The sequence below is a fragment of the Procambarus clarkii genome, chromosome 18 (genome assembly GCF_040958095.1).
Source record: "Procambarus clarkii isolate CNS0578487 chromosome 18, FALCON_Pclarkii_2.0, whole genome shotgun sequence".
Lineage (NCBI taxonomy): Eukaryota > Metazoa > Arthropoda > Malacostraca > Decapoda > Cambaridae > Procambarus > Procambarus clarkii.
In genome coordinates, this window is record NC_091167.1 from 44,091,812 (window position 1) to 44,105,364 (window position 13,553).

General features: G+C 50.3%; 1 protein-coding gene across 4 annotated transcripts in view; it reads left to right on the forward strand.

The window, feature by feature from the left end:
* Positions 1–13,553, forward strand: part of LOC123754647 (protein SERAC1) — a 91,026-nt gene that overhangs the window by 13,682 nt on the left and 63,791 nt on the right. For 3 of the 4 annotated variants that reach the window (XM_069326568.1, XM_069326569.1, XM_069326570.1), the window contains exon 7: positions 8,734–8,871. The exons of the other annotated variant lie outside the window; for it this stretch is intronic. In XM_069326568.1, coding sequence (XP_069182669.1) covers positions 8,734–8,871 — 138 coding nt within the window. The remainder of the gene's footprint in view (positions 1–8,733; positions 8,872–13,553) is intronic. 4 annotated transcript variants of the gene reach the window in all.

Genomic DNA, 13,553 nt, shown 5'->3' on the forward strand with positions numbered 1-13,553 from the left:
TGCTTCTAGGCCATTTTTAAGACCTAGAACAAATATCTGTGCAAATTGTCTTGTCCTCTGACAATGGGTAAGAAACAGTGTGGAGAGTATTGTATACCTCAATCAATTACTGAGCAATACTGCCTACTATGACACAAACACCTCAAAAATGATTCTTGGCAACAAGAATGATTCTTGGCTCCCTCCAAATGATTCTTGACAACAAAAATGATTCTTGGCTCCCTCCAAGTGATTCTTGGCAACACTGAATTACCGAAGCACTAAATATCTAAATACCCTGGAAGTTAGACATTTGGTGCTTTGGTAAGGTGGAAGCCATACTGGGAAGTGACATTACTTTTGAGCATAACTACAGTGTATTCCTTAGCTCCTGTAAAAACCACAACACTTTTCATTAAAGTTGGCTATCTTTGAGACAATTGCACAGATGAGGGTTCTGTTCCTCACAGCTCACTTCATTGCATTGTGCCAGTTTGAGTGTGAGAGATTGCCTAATCTCCATCAGCTTTGTCTCGGGAATATCTTCCCTTGCAATGATTGTGAAATCCAGCTCCTATCAAAGATAACTCCTCTGAGGTTGTGAACCCACAGCATATGTGACTTTTAACCTTTGAGTTTAATCTCTGCTCTGGCAGTGCTCTAAGACTGTCTCCAAGTCAAGGCTTTGAGCCGAGGTTTGTTATAATTTAGTTTACATATATATACATACATATGTGTTGTGTACAGTTCAAAGTGCACTATATTGTTAGGCTGGAGTGCTGGGATTTTCATCACTTGAGAAATATGATAATGAATTTTTTTTCTGTGGGGAGCCCCTACGGCTCCCTGGAACTCATCGGGCTAATGTATGTTATGTTAGACCGGGACATTAGCTATGGAGTTCAGACCTACCAGGGACCAGCGCCAGAACCTGGCCCCTTCAGAGAGGTTTCAGGGAGCAATGGCCCTGGAAAACCCCATAGGGTTGGGGGTTTTCCTTATCTGCCATCGACCGGGGTTAGGCACCCAGAAAGGTAGGCGTAACAAAACAAACCCCACATGGTAAGAAACTACAACAAAAACCGAACAGAGAGGTAGAAAACTCCCTACAATCCCAAGGAAAACAATCAAACAATCAATTTACTGCCACGCCGGTCGTCCGCGCAGCCCTCCCTTCCCCAGGAGAGGGAGGGGGGGGGGGGCCTCGGACCTCATCACGCCGGCTGCCTTCAGTTCGCAAGCTAGTGTCAACCGGGATAGATGCTTCTCTGGCCTCAAATTCCTTGGCGGTGTTTGCCTCGTGTGGCGTTCTCTGCTGTTTTTGTGTGGTGTGCGGTGGCCAGGAGTACTTCATCAGTGCCAGGGCTGCATGCGCCTAGGGGCTTCTTTCCCTTGGCGCCCTGTGAGTACTGCCCTTGCGTGTCAGGGTTATCTTCTCTGGGGCGTTCGGGAACCGCTCCCATAGAGGTTCCTGCTGCTCGGCATTTGCCTCGCCCTTGGGGCCAGCTGGAGCTTGGGACCCTTGTTTGGCCTTGGGTAGGGAGTGGTATTGTGCTGGTTAGGGCGTCAAGGTGTTGCGCGGCCTGCCACCTAAGCGGCGACTGGTTCCTGTTGCCTCTGGGGACGGTGTACTCTTGCGGGGTTTTTCTTTTGTTTTGTTTTTGTTTGCCTGGTGGAGGTTCTGCCTTGTGGGTCCATAGTTCCCCTGGTATTGTTTGGTGGCCCTCTGCTAGGCCCCCGTGCTTGTACGCGTCCCAGGGGTTTTCAGTATTATCATTTACCCTTGTTTTGTTTGGGTTTCTTAACCGGTTAGCAACACCTTGCCCGGGCTTCCCGTAGTTGCTAACCTACGGGCCCTGGAAACCCCTGTCGGGGCTCGGGGACCCATGGAGGCGTTTCCTGAGTTCCAGCCTGCCTTGTGCGGGTTTGAAGGTTGCAGTGTGCCCTGTCTCAGGGTGACAGTCACCTTTTTTGCATCCGTCATGCTGCCTGTTGGGTCAATGACACCTTTGACCCAGAGTCTTGCGAGTCATGTTCTCTGCTTGTGTTCCAGTTTTACTCTGAGGATGTTCCTGTTAGGGTACAGGCAGCATCAGCGTTGCATGTTAGATTTAGGTTATTGCAACGCGCTAGGTTGGTTTCCCACTTGGATGCCCCAAGGCTGCCCCGTTTTGGCTTTAGGGACCCTGACCTGGGGGCGTTGGTCGCTATGGCTTTGGCTCCAGCTGCACCCCCTGGTACTTCCCCTGTGGTTCTTCCTGCACCTCCCTCCCTGTGTTCGGCTCCGAAACGTCTGAGGGTTTCGGCCTCGGCACAGGGTTTAGTTGGTAATGAGACTCGGGCTGCTTCGGGGGCTTCCCCATCCGGGTCGGGGACGGAGGCATTTGAGCCAATTCCTCCTGCCGAGGCTTCTGGGTCCCGCCAGCAGACCCCCTTCTTGTCTGCCTTTCCCTTGGACTCTACCTTTTCTTCAGAGGTAGAGGGTTTGGAGGACGGCTCTGCCCCGGGTCCTGACGTGGGGGATCCTGGGGCTGGGGAGGAGTCGACCTGGCGGCCTTGGGCCCCCTGTGACCCCGCTTGGGTGCTTTTGCCTTCCCTGCGGGGCTTATTGTTGCAGGGGAAGGGGTTTTCTTACCCCCCCTTCCCTGTACGAGTATGATTTGGGTTCGGCTCCTCCCCGGGTTCGGTTCCGGGCGCCTTCGGGTACCTCGGATCCGTCTTTCCAGGGGTTTGCTACTTCCCGTATCTCCGCGTAGGTGGCTCGGGAAGCTCTTGCTGCATACTTCTTGCGAGACCTGGGTTATGCCTCCCAATGGATCCGTCCTTGTTTGAGTTCGGTTCTTCTTCCCATTTTTGGGTGTGTTTGGAGGTTCCAGAGTCTTCCTGGCTGGCAGACCGCCCTTTCTTTTCGTTGGGGGCGTGGCATGAGTTTTGTCGGACCCGCACGCTTGATTGGCGGGAAAATGCTACTTTTATGCAGGTTTACCTGGGGGCGAGTTTGAGCACCTTAATGCATGCTTATTTGCTCCCGTGCTTTCTCGGGATGTTGGCCTTTTCCAGCTTCACGTGCAGGTTCCTCAGCTTTCGGCTTCGTTGGTTGTGGAGGAGTTGCGCTCCCGTGGGCATTTGGCTTCGGTCTTGCATTTCTATTCCCTTCTCAAGCTGTCTTCTGCTTGGCTTGAGGAGGATGTGAGAGCGTTGAGTGAAGGGCCTTCGTCCGGGGCACTGTCTTCGGCAGCTAGGGCATCGGCTGCACTGTTGAAGCTCCTTGCGCCCATCCTGAAGGAAGCAGTGTCTCTGTTTTTTGCTTGTAGCCTCGCGTGCCGTCAGGCTGTGCTCGCCCTCTCTTTGGAATCTGCTTGGGCCCTGGCTCTTAGGTTTTCATCTCCGTTTTGTCCGTTGCTGTTTGCAGAGACTGCGGTCTCTCAGGTTCTGCACGCGGCAACGTCCAGTTGTCGTCCTATGGCGTACTTGTTGATTCTCCGGAGCAGTCGTTCTCGGCAGTTTCGGAGGGGTCGTGCCAGGGTTCCGGGTTCCGCTGATCGAGGTGGGCCATTGGTGCCAGTTTCTGAGCCGTTGTTCCCTTCGGGGCCAGCGTCGTCTGGTCGGCGCAGTGATTGCCCTGTTCGACGGTTGGGTTCTCGTAAGGGGCGTCGGCCCTTTCGCGGTTTGCCCCGTTGACGGGGCGATGGGGGGGAGGCTCGCTCTGTTTGCCCACGCTTGGTCCCATGATTTGTGGGCCTTTTCGGTCGTGTCATCTGGCCTGCGGTGGCGTTGGGCGACTCGTCTTCCTTTGGGGGGTTCGGGGCTAACAGGGCAGGTTTCTTCTCCTGGGCTTCGTCAAGTCGTCTTGGAGTGGGTGCGCTTGGGCGTAGTCGAAACGACTACATCCCTCAGGTGGGTTTCCCGTCTGTTTCCAGTGCCGAAACGGGACTGTGCGGATCTGAGGTTCATTCTGGACTTGTCCCGTCTGGACCCCTGGATTCCTTGCCCCTCCTTTCGAATGACTACTGTCTCGGGTCCGGCTTCTGTTGGAGCCGGGTGCCTGGATGGTGCCCCTGGACCTCAAGGACGCGTATTGGCACGTAACTGTTCATCCGGGGTTCAGGGACTGGTTAGGTTTCATGGTGGGGCGTCACGCTTACCATTTTTGATGCCTACCTTTTGGCTTGAATCTGGTACCTGGCATTTTCACGCGTCTGATCCGGATTGTGGTGACCCATCTGCGTCTTCTAGGGATTCGAGTTTTGGCCTACCTCGACGACTGGCTGGTGTGGGCTCCCAGTCGGTCAGCTTGTCTGCTCGCCAGGGATATGGTTCTTTCCCAGCTCGCCAGGTTCGGGTTCCTGGTGAACTGGAGGAAGTACCATCTGGTTCCGTCCCAGGTTCGGACCTGGCTGGGTCTTGTTTGGGATTCTCGGACTGCTTCCTTGTCTCTCCCTCCAGAGGCGTTGCGGCGGCTGCGGGACCGCCGTCAGCTGTTTCTGGGGGGGTCCCGGGTCACTCGGCGGTTGCTCGAGCGGTTGTGCGGAAGTCTGAACTTCGCCGTGCTAGTCTACCCGCTGGGTCGGGTTTGGCTTCGGCGTCTGTTTTGGTTCCTTCGGGGACGTCCTTTCCGCCTCTCTCGCGATTGTTGGGTTCGTCCTCCGGGGGTCTTATGTCGGTTGCTGTGTCACCGGCTTCCTCTTCGGGGTTTTCGGGGTTCGGTGCCTTGGCGCCTTCCCGAGCCCTCACTTGATGTGTTCATGGACACGTCGTCTCTCGGCTGGGGCTTTGTGACCAGTGCTCACCAGGCAGGCCAGGGACGGTGGGGTCCGTCCTTCCATCGGGCTCACAGCACGGTTCGGGAGTTCGCGGCTGTCTGGTTCGCGCTTCGGAGTATTTGGGTCGCTCGGGGATCGACCATCCGCCTCCATTCAGACTGTTCTCCAGTGGTTTATTGCCTGAACCGTGGGGGTTCTCTTCGGTCCTTGGCTCTTTGGGGTTGGTCCCTTCGAGTGGTTCATCTGCTGGATTCTCGGGGTTTGGCTCTCCGTGCGTTTCATGTCCGGGGAGTGTCCAACGTTTTGGCGGACGGTCTGTCTGGCTTCCATCCCCTGTCCACGGAGTGGACGGTTGACGATGACTCATTTCGTTGGATCTGCCAGACGTACGGTCTCCCAGATGTGGACCTCTTCGCGTCGGTGGGGTCTCGGTATCTCCCAATATATGTGACGCCCTTCCCCGACTGCGAAGCGTTCGCGGTGGATGCCTTTCGGCAGGACTGGTCGAGGTGGGGTTACCTGTACCTCTTTCCCCCGGTCCAGCTGTTGCTTCGGGTTCTGGTTCGGTTGGAGACATTCCCAGGAAGAGTAGTCCTCGTGGCCCCTTGGTGGCCGGCCCAGCCTTGGTTTCCGGTGTTTTTGACTCGGTGCCCGAACCTTGGACATTTCCCCCGGCTCCGCCTCTTTCAGCAGGTCGGTCCGATCCGGTACGAAGCTGGTTCGACCTTCTCCTCTGCTCTTCGTGTCTGGTCTTTTTGACGCGGGTGTATCACCGTTTCTATGGTGATCAGGTGGCTTCGTTGATGGTGTCCCACCTGAGAGCTTCGTCTCGGCGACAGTATGAAGTTTCCTGGCGTTCTTTTCGCCATTTTCTGGCTCTTCGTAGGTTGTCTTTTCTTTCGGATCGGGTTGTTTTGTCCTTTCTTTCTTGGCTTTTTCAGGACTGTCATTTGATGCCTAATACTGTCGCCTCGTATCGTGCGGCGCTGGCGGAGCCGCTCAAGCTAGCTTTCGGGGTGGACATCACATCCGCCCCGTTTCGTAAGCTTTCCCGTGCTATGTTTCACCTCCGGCCTGCTCATGCGCCTCCTGAGCCGTCCTGGTCCTTGGACAGGGTGCTCTCCTATCTCTCCTCTCCTCGGTTTGTGGTGGCCTCTTCGGTTCCTGATTGTTTTTCCAAGGCTTTGTTTTTGTTGGCATTGGCCTCTGGGGGCCGGGTAGGGGAGCTTCATGCTCTCCTCCGGCGCAGGGGTTTCTGCTCTTTTTGGTCCTGTGGGTAGGTTTGTCCGTTTGCAGCCTTCTCCATCTTTTCTGGCGAAGAACGAGACGGCTGCTTTCTGGAGGGGTCTGTGGGTCATTGATGCTTGGTTGGTTCGGCCGGGGGTGCATCATGTGTTGTGTCCAGTTGCAGCACTTCGCCGTTACCTGCGCGCTTCAGCCTGGGTGGCTGGGGATGCGCTTTGGGTTGATCCGGTTTCCCTCGTTCCCTGTTCCAGGGCTCGGGTCTCCCAGATTGTCCTCCATTAGGACTGCTCCCCGGTGGTTCATTGTCTGAACCAAGGGGAATTCGATGCGATCCTTGGCTTTTTGGGGCTGGTCGCTTCAGGTGACTCGTTTACTGAGTTCTCGGGGTTTGGCTCTCCTGGGCGTTCACATCCTGGGTGTGTCCAACGTCCTGGTGGACGGCCTGTCCCGGTTCATTACCCTGTCCACGGATTGGACGGTCGACGCTGACTTGTTTAGTAGGCTTTGCCAGACGTTCGGGTGCCCGGAGGTGGACCACTTCGCGTCGGCATGGTCGCAGCATCTTCTGGTATATGTGGTGCCTTTCCCTGACTGCGAGGCCGTTGGAGTTGATGCCTTTCGGCAGGACTGGTCGAGGTGGGGGTTCCTGTACCTCTTCCCCCCCTAGTTCAAGCTGTTGGTGTAGGTCCTGGCTCACTTGGAGACTTACCAGGGAAGAGCAGTCCTTCTGGCCCCTTGGTGGCTGACCCAGCCTAGGTTTCAGGTGCTGCTTGCTCTGAGTCCGTACCCGGAGGTTTTCCCGCGGCTCCGCCTCTTTCAGCAGATCGGTCCAGTCTGTTACGTAACAGGTTCGATCTTCTCTTCGAGTCTTCCCATCTGGGGTTTTAAACCAGAGTCTATCAGCATCTGTATGGTGATCAGGTGGCTTCTTTGATGGTGTCCTACCTGAGGGCTTTGTCTCGGCGGCAGTATGAAGGTTTCCTGGCGGTCCTTCCAGTTCTTTTGTCTCTCCGTCGTTGTACTTCGCTTTTGGTTCAGGTTGTTTTATCCTTTCTCTCGTGGCTGTTTCAGGACCGTCATCTGATGCCGAATACTGTCACCTCATATTGTGCAGCATTGGCAGAGCCACTGCATCTTGTTTTTTAGACATTGATGTTACTTCTGGACCGTTTTGCAAGTTGTCTTGGGCGTTGTTTCACCTCCGGATTGTTCATGCGCCGCCTGAGCCGCCCTGGTCTTTGGACAAGGTGCTCTCACATTTGTCTTCTCCTTGTTTTGTTGTGGCCCCTTCGGTTCCAGATTGTTTTTCTAAAGCTCTTTTCTTGTTGACATTGGCCTCTGGGGGTCGGGTCGGGGAGCTTCATGCTCTCCTCCAGAGCAGGGGTTTCCGCTCTTTTGGTCGTGGTGATAGGTTTTTTTGTTTGCAGCCATCTCCTTCTTTTCTGGCGAAGAATGACACTGCTGCTTTCTGGAGGGGTCCCTGGGCTTTTGGTGCTTGGTTGGTCAGGCCGGGGGGTGCATCATGTGTTGTGTCCTGTTGCGGCAGGTTCGCCGTTTATTGCGCTCTACGACTTCGGTGGCTGGGAATGCTCTTTGAGTTGATCCGGTCTTCCTTCTTCCCTGTTCCTGGGTTCAGGTCTCTCAGGTTGTCCACAGGGTTATTTAGTCTAGTCAGCCTGCGAATCTATCCCTGTGCCCATGACGTTTGTAAGTTTGCTGCGCTTGCTGCCGTCTTCGGTAACTTGTCTTGGGCTAGTTGGATCACTATCGCAGTGGGTCTGGGGCTCCCCCTTTCCCCTCCTGGGGACGGGGGAGCTGCGCAGACGTGCGGTGCAGGTTGTGTGACGTCATGCTTGTTTACTTGTTTTCATTTGGGGTGTTCTGTCCTCTTGTTTGTTTATTTTTGTCGTTTTAACCAGAATAGGGGTTTGTTTTGAGGTGCTTACCTTTCTGGGTGCCTGTCCAGGTCGATGGCAGATATACAATGCTCCAAATCACGTGTGTATTTCTATAGGCCATTGCTCCTTATACCCCTCTGAGGGTGCCAGGTTCTGGCTCGTGGACCCCGGTAGGCCTAGAACTCCCTACACACTGACTGATGCCAAAGTTTAGTGATATACATATCAGCCTGGATAGCTCCTGGGAGCCTCCAGGTCTCACCCATAAAATGGCATTTCATTATATTCAATGCTGGTTTTTTATATCTTGATCATTCGGTCTTCCTTGTTTTTCTCCAGCATCTCTCGTTAGGCTCAAGGTCTCCTTCCTAGTTTGGTGAGTGATATTGGTTCCTGCAAGACCACTTTTCATCTGGATTTATAGTTTTCGTTACTGGTTACAGGAATTGTTCCTGGAGCACCAGTACTGTACTTAAACTAAGAGACAGAAGGACCTCCAGAAAGGAAGCATGTCATTATAGTCAATGCTTTATTTTATGTGTTTGTATGTTAGTATTTTAATTAAGTTTGTTACCTCTATATGTCTAAAACTTTAACTAGTTTATACTCTCAATTTAGATAAGTTTGATTTTAATATCTCTGACTTGTAGATGTATAACAAACATTATTCCAAAAGTTGTAATTATTAAAGTCAGCTTGCCATACTGTACTGCAGTTAGCGACCAAATCCAAACTCGCTAATCTCTAATAGTGATTAGTGAAAGTGAAAGCAGGTTGATGGTAAAGGCAGTCCAGTACCACTGTGAAAGGAAATAATTGTTCCAACTAAAACAAATTGTCTTTTGCAGCTTTTCTTGACTCTGATCTGGCAATGACTCTTAAACAAGTAGTTGAGGAAAAAGATGATTATGTAACTCCACTCACACTCAAGATTATTGCAAATGTTATTGCTCTGAAAAAGGATGTTCATCTTATACACGAAGCAGGTACTTTAAAATATTTTCTGAAATAGTTTACTACAGTAGGAGAGCATCGGTATGTTTATGACATCTGTTAAAATTTTTGTGTATAATCAGGTATTGCAAGTAGATTTGTACGAGTTCTGCCGTGGTAGGTATACATTTACTGGATAGCTTGTCTGACTTTTACAAGTTCTGTTATAGTAAATGAATGAGGTAATAAATGAGGAAGTCACATTTGATTAGGTAGAACTGGACAAGTATGAGAGATGTCCCAGGGAAAGGAAATATTGTTACATGTGTATATTTAAGCCCGTTATGTCACATAGTAAACAATATTTATATATACTAACACTTTCTGTGTCAATAAACCAGCATTGAATGTAATGAAATGCCACTTTCTGGATGAGCCCCAGTAGCTCCCTGAAACTATCTTGCCGAGATGGCATCTAGGTCACATCAGCTGGGGAGTTCTGTTTAGCCTAAAGGTGACCAGAGCCAGAACTTGGACCCCTCACAGAGACACAGAGAGAGCAGATAATACTCTGCCATCTCACTGGAAAAGTGTCCAGAAAGTTAGCAAACCAATACAGAGCACTGCTTGATTCAAAAGAACCGAAGCATTGAAACTACCAAAAGAACTCCCTAAACAATGTAAATAAATGCTCAAATCTCTCATGACTAGTGTGAGTGCATTAGCACAAACCTCCAAGAGAAAATAGGCCACACACAATCTACAAATTATGTGAAAAAGCTTTAAAGTATTCTGATAGAAATCTAGGTGTGGTTCTGGATAAAAAAAAAACTACCACCTGAGGATCGCATAAAGAACATTATGCAAGAAGCATATGCTATGCTTTCCAACTTTAGAATCACTTTTAAATGCTATACATGGATAGCAAAATATTAAAGAAATTATTCATGACCTTTGTGAGACCAAAGTTGGAATATGCAGCAGTTGTATGGTGCCTATATCTTAAGAAGCACATCACTAAACTAGATATGGTGCTAAGATATGTAACTATATGGCTTCTGGAACTGAAAAATAAGAGCTATGAAGAGAGGTTAGTGGTATTAAATATACCAAAGCTAGAAGATAGAAGGAAAAAAGGTGATATGATCACTTCTTACAAAATAGTAACAGGAATTTATAAAATTGACAAAAAAGAATGTTACGGTGTCGACACCATTGCCGGAGTGCAGAGTGGCAATTTCAACACCATCTATGAGTCTGCACAAAAACTCCTGTGGTATTGGACTCTATGAGGACAACGCCAACTGTTGGTGGTGGCGTGGCAGCGATGAATGGCTCTGGTTTCCTGCAATAGTCAGAAAGAGAGGTCGTTGTGGATGACCTTTAGTGGGTGGCGTGTCAAGATCAGTAATTACCTAAGTGTAATTACCTAAGTGTAGTTACAGGATGAGAGCTACGCTCGTGGTGTCCCGTCTTCCCAACACTCTTTGTCATATAACGCTTTGAAACTACTGATTGTCTTGGCCTCCACCACCTTCTCACCTAACTTGTTCCAACCGTCTACCACTCTGTTTGCGAAAGTGAATTTTCTTAAATTCCTTCGGCATCTGTGTTTAGCTAGTTTAAATCTATGCCCTCTTGTTCTTGTAGTTCCAGGTCTCAGGAAATCTTCCCTATCGATTTTATCAATTCCTGTTACTATTTTGTACGTAGTGATCATACCACACCTTTTTCTTCTGTCTTCTAGTTTTGGCATATTTAATGCCTCTATCCTCTCCTCATAGCTCTTGCCCTTCAGTTCTGGGAGTCACTTAGTAGCATGTCTTTGCACCTTTTCCAGTTTGTTGATGTGCTTCTTAACCCTTAAAGTGCGCATCACGTCATATGATGTGGTAGACGTTGTTCCAGTCAACTGCGCATCACGTCATGTGACGTGTTGGAGTACTACGCAAGATTTAAACGGCCCGCGGATACACGGGGTTCACCACACCTTCATCAGGGCTCTTGTAAACAGACGCCATTTTTTAAAAAAATCGTGGGCCAAACTCCTGGGTGTTAGGGGCCTCAGTATTGAGTAAGCAACCAAGCCTGACGCACGCAGCATGAGCTCACAGCACTGCTGTTCAGCTTGTGACCACAGCATCGCTTAAAAATGCCATAATATACTTGTTCATGCTATTATGTAGCGATGATGATATTACAGAAGACCCCTGACTGTGATAAAACTGACCAGGGTTCTGATAATAGCAGGATTGTGGTGATATTTAGCACTGTGCTCCATGGAGGGAGGAGTAATGCTGTGGGAGGGGTGGGTAGTGGCGTTGTCTTCTGACTGTGTGTGGCCACCTTTTATTGACTGCACTCACCATACCAGCCTAGTGGTTCGCTATGGTGAACACAAATGTAGATACTTATATATAACGTGTGTATGGAGGGTATAAACAGCAAGAGGAGAAGGTAGGGAGCCGCCATTTTGGTGAGGGCGGTGGCGTCGTCTGCACGACGCCACCATGCAGACGACGGTGTTGTTTACTGGTTACCACGATGGTCTTTGGGCACCATACCAGTTTACTTGTACGAGTATGATGAATAAAACAGGTAGATATTTATATATAATGTGTGTATATAGCGTTATAACACCACAAACAGTATTGTTGGAGTAGAAATATTAGTGCGTCTGGCCTTGAGGGCGGCAGCCATCAGCTGACTGTGAGGTCCTACGTCTGTGCCTTTACTCACCATACAAGCTTAGATGTACAGTTATGGTGAACAAAACATGTAAATACTTATATATAACGTCTGTATATAAAAGCAAAAACAGTATGGTGGGTGGAGAATGGTGGCAAGTCAAGTCAGGTGAGGTGAGAGAGGGAGGGAGTGGCAGCCAGTGGCGGCCTTGAGGGCGGCAGCCATCAGCTGACTGTGAGGTCCTACGTCTTTGTGCCTTTACTCATGATACAAGCTTAGATGTACAGTTATGGTGAACAAAACATGGAAATACTTATATATAACGTCTGAATATAAAAGCAAAAACAGTATGGTGGGCGGAGAATGTGGGCGAGTCAGATGACTTGAGGGAGGGTGTGAGTGGCTGGCTGGTACACGGCGGTCACTCCTCGTTACTTTTTGACTCATAATAGCTACTTAGTGGTTCGTTATGGTGAACAAAACTTGCAGAGACTTATATATAACCTGTGTATATAGTGTAATAACCGACAAAGTATTTGTTCACTGATTGATGAACATAATTGAATCAACAATATGCACACCCTATTTTTGAGTACAGCGATGATTCACTCATTTTATTATATAAATATATCAAACTACACACTATTGAATAATATTACAGCAAAAAAACTATGAAAAATCAATCAGAGACATTGAAATAATTAGGTAATTATCTCTTTGTTGCAACTCCGGCCTGACAGCTGGCGATCAACAGACCGCCTGGGACGCACGCTCAGTCAGCGCCAGTTTTTTGTCAGACTTCCCCGCCCTATAGCAGGCAATATATGCCACTTACGATTTTTTTATTATTTTTCCCGTGATCAGTGAACACAAATTAACAGGTTAGGAAGAAAAAATATTTTTTTTTTTCAAAATTACATGCGCCTGTGGGGAACAAAGGATATTATACCCCTAGCATGTTAAGGGTTAAAGCAAAAAGCCTATATTATAGAATAGAGATGAGGGAACCAGCTGAGGAGAGGAGCAGCACATCCTCTCCCACCGAAAGCTTGGAGGTAACTGAGGCGGCAGGACCGCCATGGGGTAGTGGAGAATGGACTCGCCCGGGTGTGGGGAAGTCACCTCACAGCAGCTTCCCTGGGCTTCCCTTAGTGTGTTATCCTGGGAAACACCACGAGGGCTATGTGGTCCAACAGATGTGACCCCCCCGAGTCCCCTCTCGCTTTGTGCGAAATTGCTGGCTGCTTTGTCCCCTTGTCTCAGGGTGACAGGCATCGGTTGTGCCCCCCGCCGTCCTGCCTGTCGGATCGGTGTTTCTTTGACCCGGAGTCATGCGATGTTTGTTCTTTGTATGTGCTCCAGTTCACCCTAGCTATTGTACATAATATGCAGGTGCAGGCAGCAGAGGCATTGCATGGTAGGTTTCGGTTGCTGCAATGCAATGGATTTGTTACTGTCCCAAGACTGCCCCATTTTGGTTTTCGGGTCCCAGACTTGGGGTGGAGGTGGCTTTGACTTCCTCCCTCCTTCCCTTTTTGTGGGTCTGGTTTCCCCTGCCCTGGCTTCGGCTCCGACCCTCCAGCGGGTTCGAGGGCGGGTCGGGGTCTCTTTGGTGTTGAGGCTCTGGCGGTTTTGGAGGTGTCCTCTTCCGGGGTGGCAGCAGGTTCATTTGAGTTGGATCCCCCCTGCCGATGCATACGGGTCTGACCAGTGGGCCCTCTTCCTTAGTGTTTTTACGCTTGCCCTGGCTTTTTCTCGTGAGGCTGGGGCTTTGGGGGGACAGCTCGGCTCCAAGTTCTTTGAGTGAGGTTCCCGGGGTGGGGGAGGGGCTGATTTGGGGGCCTTAGGCTCCGTTGGTCCCTACCTGGGTTTTTGTACCCTTGGAACGGGGCTTGGGTTGCATGGCGGGGGTTCTTTTCACTCCCTTCTTGTAAGACTTGGAATTGGCATCTGCCCCTCCCCGGGTTCGGTTCAGTGATCCTGTGGGTTCCTTGGTCCTGTTCTTCCGGAGGTTTTCGGCTTCCTGCGTCCCGTCTCGTGTGGTGTG